General features: G+C 37.1%; 1 protein-coding gene across 1 annotated transcript in view; it reads right to left on the reverse strand.

Moving 5' to 3' along the window:
* The window catches only part of LOC306993887 (transmembrane protein 263-B), a 31,181-nt gene extending 24,446 nt beyond the window's left edge, over positions 1 to 6,735 (reverse strand). Inside the window, exons 1-2 of the mRNA XM_079604047.1 lie at positions 6,502 to 6,735; positions 5,556 to 5,649 (exon numbers count right to left, since the gene is read on the reverse strand). Coding sequence (XP_079460173.1) covers positions 5,556 to 5,649; positions 6,502 to 6,507 — 100 coding nt within the window. The 5' untranslated portion in view covers positions 6,508 to 6,735. The remainder of the gene's footprint in view (positions 1 to 5,555; positions 5,650 to 6,501) is intronic.

Consider the following 6,735-nt stretch of genomic DNA (forward strand, 5'->3'; position numbering starts at 1 on the left):
GGACAATCAAAAAAACTAAAACAATTATCCAATAAGCAATAAGAAGAAAAGCTATTATCAATGCAAGTACTAGTGGCTGTTTACCACAGCTTCATCATTTTATTTATGTTTTATTCACACTGGACTTTACAGAAAAGCACCTGCAAAAGATGCGAAGAATGTGAGCTGCTCTCCCAAGACAATTCATTTAGAACTATGGAAAATGAATAATAAGGGTGACCAGGAGTCACACGTCATGAATTTCAGTTCACTTTTGCGATTATCCCAACAATTGAATCTGCTTGGAGGGGTATCTGCTTGTAATGCCTAAAAACACATCATACATATGAACATAATACATGTAAATAAACATTTGTTTAAGGTATCGGCTAAAAGTATGCTAAGCTAATATGCTTTGCAGTTAGCTTGCAAAAAATAAACTACCTAAAACAGGGTTTGGTAAAAAATTTTTTTTTTTTTTTTTTTTTTAATTTACCAACAACTGACTCTTAAACCAGTTCTTTTTAGTGAATCAAAAACATCCAGTGGAAGCAGTAGGCTATAGTCTCAATCACAGAAAAATTACTCTTGAGAGCCAGTTCTTTTAATAAATCATTCAAAAACACCTCGGACTTGTAGTTTGAATCAATCTGATGGAACCTACTCACTGAATTATTTCACTGAATCTGTCAGAGAAATTTCTTAATCAACAAAGTTATCATTACCAATTTGATTATCGATTAATCATGTCTACCCGCTGTGCACGGAAAACATCCAGTCACATCACTTTACAGTTGTACAAGTTATCCAAAACGTGAGAATGATTTATATTATGTCCCCGATTAACCGATTAAAAAAGCGAAATTTGATCAAATGTGGCTTTTTTAAAATTCTATTAATCGAGGACATAATCGATAGATTGATTACCAAAATAGCATATAAAAATATAGGCTAATAATCATTATTTGCACATCTATATTGAAGCGGTACATTAAAGGGGTGGTAAAATGCCATTTTCACAAGATGTAAAATAAATCTCTGATGTCCACAGAGTGTGTGTGTGAAGTTTTAGCACAAAATACCCCACAGATATTTTTATATAGCATGTTAAAAGTTGTCACTTTTTGAGGGTTTGCAAAAACGCACCGTTTTGTGAACTCACCGTTCAAGAGCTCATGTGTGTTAGCAGCTGCGATTACCTCACGCAGACACACTAAAATGACAGAAACTGTTCTGCCTTTAATGTTAAAATGGAGTCAGACAAAGATGGAGAGACTCAAGAAGAAGTGACAACATGTAGAATGCAACAAGACGTCTCTGAATGGTTAGTTGATGAATTTATGTTGCTAATGTGGAGTTAACTATCTTCAATTAGCATATTCTGTCATGGTAATCTATAAATCGCTCGTATAGGAACTGTTGTGAGATGCACACAGAGGGCCCTATTTTAACGATCTGAAACGCAAGTGTCAAAGCGCAAAGCGCAAGTAACTTTGTGGGCGGATCCCGGCGCTGTTGCTATTTTCCCGGCGGGATAAATTACTATTGCGCCTGGCGCAAATCTAAAAGGGGTTGGTCTGAAGTAGCTTCATTACTCATAGGTGTGGTTTGGGCGTAACGTGAAATAAACCAATCAGAGCGTCCTCTCACATTCCCTTTAAGAGCCGGCGCGCTTGTTCCATGGCGGATTGCTATTATAACGGCGGATTTGCCGGCGCACACCAGGAGCGGTTCACAGCCAAAGAGAACGACGTTCTCGTCAGGGCCGTAAAACACAGAGAAGTGACATTGGGGATGATGGGAGAAACCCACCCAAATTAGCTTCGGTTAAACAGGCGTATAATTTGGGTAAATGTGTAGCCTAATCTAGATTTTTTTTTTTTTAAATCTAGATAGATCTTTTTCCACATCTTCACGGACACAACAATGATTTCCCTCGTGTGTTAATATTTTTCCTTGTAATAATGTATGATTTGCAAAAATGAAAACTGCTACGTCTGTTTATATTAGAGAATCAAAGTGGATGCGCGTTAACATGCTACATTATGGCCAAGCACGCGCCCTTAAAATACCATATCACTAACGCGCAATGCGCCACTGTCTTTAGACTGTTTTTTCCCTGGTCAGTGGCGCAATTGCTTTCTAAAACTGGAAAATAGCACCAGGGGAGTTTTGCGCCGGAACACACTCCTCTTTGCGCTGAACCACCCCCGCGAGCGCAAGTTCATTCCCTAATTTACCGACGTGCGTCTGTGGAAGGAAAAGTCCGCTGTGCGCGGGTGCAAAATAGGAATGATGCATGCGTCGGTGTACAAAGTCAATTGCGCTGGGTGCAAGATAGGGCCCAGAGTGACTTTATATTGAATGTGAAAAGATGGATGCTAAAGTTTGAGCTGACTCACAAATGTACTCTTATACAACAACTTTTCCTCTTCACAACATGGACTGCGTGTTCCCGGGGGCGGGGTTTATGTACATTTTAGGGTTGCTGATGTCATTAACCCGGGAGGAATGTCGTGTAGTCCCTACCAGCCGTTTGTTGTAGTCCTTTTCTTTAAAAGCAAATATCTTCCTTTGATTTGAACTTTGAGCGTTGTAACTTTGCAGATGTTGTGTATGCTCAAACAGCAACATTACACACTAACTAAAGTTAGAAAAGTGAAATCATACTTTACCACCCCTTTAATGTCATAAACCGATCGGTCTGCGCAGCACCGCTTCAAGTCAAACACACCTATTCTTAATTTCTTAGAAATCACTGAAGGTTCTTGCCAATGGAATCACTTTGTGGTCCTAGACAGACTCGATTGAGTGAATGGACTGAATTGTTCATAACACAGGGGTTCACATGAGCAAAGTGGGTGCAGTCCGCTTTCACACCAACCAAACGGATTCCAGTCTGCGCCCTGACAGAACGCGGTATTCTGAGCTTTGAAACCCTAAGCAGATCTTTGTGAAGTCACTGAGATACTGAACTAGGATCATTCTGGTTGTACTTCAATCCCTTCTGCTATTTACTCAGTTAGATTAAGCCGGGTTCAAACAATTCCCCTCCCTCTGAACAGGCTCAATTCACTTGTGTACTCAAGCTCAAAACTAATTTCTTATAAAACGCCAGTTATCGTGATGGCCAATTTCACTAAAATAGACAGTTTGATTCACCCAAAATAGCTCTGTATACGTCAACAAAATCAACACACACTAAATCAGAACAAACAGCTCAATATGCACAGCCCATATCTGAGAGAATCCAGAATCCATGCAAGTTCTCAGCAACAAAGATGGAGAAAATCTCAGCGTTATTATAAACTATTTCAGGATCCGCACCGAGGCAGCAGCCAAAAAGCCAGAGGGCAGGCATTTGCTGTTACGCAATCACCTGTGATGCACTGGTGGGCAGCAGGCAACGAGGATCCCAAAGCAATTTATAGACACATAATGCTGCCATTTAAACTAAAGAGATTGTTTCTGGGAAAGCAGCAGCATCAGAGCCTTCGCCCCGAATAGACTTTTTATAAAGAGACAAGACAAGAGAGCTTTGTTTCTTTGTGCCGTCCCTGGACGTAAAGATCAAATAGCACAGAGAACAAAGGGAGGACATTGATCACGGTGTGGGCACAAAAGCCCAATTTAACTTAAACATGTTCAGTCACTGAAAGATCTTTAGCTCTTAATGAAAGGCATTAATATAGTGTACGTGCCTGTTATTAACTACAGATGCAGCCCCCGTGTGTATCAGAGGACACCTGCAGGGCTTTCTGGGAAGCGGTTTGGAAAGATGAATGGATCCGGGAATTAGCCTAAGTTTACTTAAACCTTTGTACAATTTGACACTCCGCACAGCATTTTTTCACTGCTGAAATCTTCCTGTGTTAAGTTGATCAGTGTGGCCCTCTGCAGATCACTGTACTTTACTACAACATTACAAAGGTAACAGATGGCTGGATTGGCTTTGACAAAAATGAACCAGATTTAATTTCAGGAAAAAAGTTAGGAAACCCGTCGCCTTAAAATTATTAAGTACAAAAACTTAATGCGTAATTGAACATATTTAGTCATGTGGAATTGTCAAGTTCCATTCTTAAGTTTATCACTTAATCATTTTAAGGCAACGGGTTTCCTCATTTCTTTTAAGTTAAGCCAACTGATCACTTTTTACAGTGTATGTGTTTTTAATCTAAATTCTCTATTCTAAAATATCTCTATTTTACGAAGTTTTCCAAAAACAAATATACACTACCGTTTAAAACTTTGGGTCAGTAATTAATTAATACATTTATTCAGCAAGAATGCATTAAATTGATCAAGTGACAGTATAGGACTTTTACTTTGTTACAAAAGATTTCTATTTCAAAGTAGCACAAATACAAAGTTATGTCATGAAACCTCTAGGTGGCGCAGGCTGATCGGTCCTTAACTCAATCTGTTTGCAATCACATCTTTCTCTATAGGGCGCAGCTGATTGGTTCCTGCTGTATCAGTAGCCAATGAGCTCGCTGCTCAACCTTTAAAAATACTTGGTCAGCATTTGCTGTAGCATTTGCTTCAGAAACCCTCCTCCTTCCCCAACTCCACCTGCATAGATCTTCCATGTGTAATTCATGTATGCTATATTGTACAGCAGCAGCATGTCTGACTTGCTCACAGCAGTGTGTCGTGTGTGTATTGGCAATAGCAAGTCCCGTACTTGCTCTGCAGCAGCAGCAATAATTAACAGTAACAGCAATAACATCTAACATCTAAAAACAATAATCTATTCTGCCAACACCAAACATATTAACATTGTTGTATCCATTACCAACACTCCAGCCGAATACTCCGTTGTGATGACAGGACTGCTTTTAACATAAGATAATAAGAAGACATTTTTTCTTGAGCAGCAAATCAGCATGATTTCTAATGGTCATGTGACACTGACGACTGGAGTAATGATGCTGAAAATTCAGCTTTGCATTAAATTTTAAAATATCTTAAAATAGAAAACAGTTATTTTGCATTCTAATAATATTTTACAATATTGCAGTTTTTACTTGATTTTGATCAAATAAATGCAACATTGGTGGGTATAAGAAACTTCTTTCAAAAACCCTGTATACCATTAATAAACTTTTGTATGGTATTATAGATTTAATTTTTTTTAGTTGTTCTTTATTGTAAATACATTTGATTTCCTTTAGAAATTGTAAAATAAAGAATGCATTTTTAGATATTTTCACTTTTGAAATGCCATTTGTTACACCACAAAGCGAAAATGAACCAGCGAAGTCAAAAAGGTGACTAAAATTATCAAAAAAGGGAAGACGACCTATAATAAATATACATAATGGAAATACATTTTCCATTGGACATTCATGTGAAGTGACCTAAATAAAAAAAATAATAAAAAAAAAAAATTGCCATATCAGCACTAAATGCTAAATAAATAATATATATATATTATTTTATTTTTTTACTAAAACCTTGTTTGTTGGTTAAAAAAAAGTTTATGGACATGTTGCACACATCAAAATTAATTTCATTACATATGTGGATTTATATTTAAGAACAAAACAAAGAAATAATCAGGCTGAACTTACCCTCAGGTGGTTCTTCACGCAGGTAAGGTGGAAGTTCTTCATTATTAGGATCAGCAGGTGCTTCCTCGATCACCTCAGTCTCTGCACTGGGGCCCTTGAATTAATAAGATTGTACCGTTCATACAGACATACAAACGTGACAATGTAAACAACAACACATTCATTCATGTTGTGCAGTACATTTGCATGTTCTCATCAAGTATATATAAATCAATATACAATGTAATTTCCACAATTCCATAATTCCATGTGAGCTGTGTTAAATTGAGGCAAGTTGCTATATAAGGAAAAAATTACATCACTTAGCAGTAAGTCAATTCATCATTTCAGTAAGAAAACAGCAGCACAAGGTTATCATCAAATAATCATAAGGTTATTTGATGATATCTATTATGTTTTTTGGTATTATATGGTTTATTTCTGAAAGTCTGCTATAGACATATATATAAATACTTCCTTAAATTATAAAGTATATTTATATCTGAAAAATTATAGAGTGCAAAAGGTACTGCATGACATGAACGACCCAATTACAACAACAACTATCATTATCATCATCATCGTCATCATCATAATCTCTTCCCTGACAACCCTTTTACACCCTCTTATACAGCTAAAATCATAAACTTTATGTTTGCAAAAATAAATAAAAGTGATACTGCATAACGTTAGCTTATACAGTGTTTTTTGCATTATCATGCTGATGAAATATTATACCCTATTTAGGCATCGACTCATTGTCAGCTGCCCCGTTTATCTATTATCAGAACAAGATAACACAACATTTATCAGACTAAATTGCATTTAATTGCAAAGTAACAATAAAAAGCCCGCATGCAAATACTTCTGATGTTAAAAATTCAACAGTTTGTGCTCGTGCAGAATCAGGTAAGAACAGGTTTGGCTTTAATACTGTCACGCAAAACAAACAAAATCCTCTACTCACCTTCATAACTGACGCTATTAATACAGTTATAGAAAGGACGTCTCTGCACTTCAATATTGATAGAGATGCACAAGACTATAGAATAGAAATAGCGCTTAATACGAAATAAATACAGCGTTTGCTATGTTTTTCAATGCAAGCGGAAGTGACGTTGGGGGATGTTTACGGAATTTGGGGATGCAGGTGAGCTGTTGATCGACAGGGGGCAGCAGCGCGTTGATTTTGATTATACTC

The sequence above is a fragment of the Phoxinus phoxinus genome, assembly GCF_949152265.1.
Source record: "Phoxinus phoxinus genome assembly, chromosome: 25".
Lineage (NCBI taxonomy): Eukaryota > Metazoa > Chordata > Actinopteri > Cypriniformes > Leuciscidae > Phoxinus > Phoxinus phoxinus.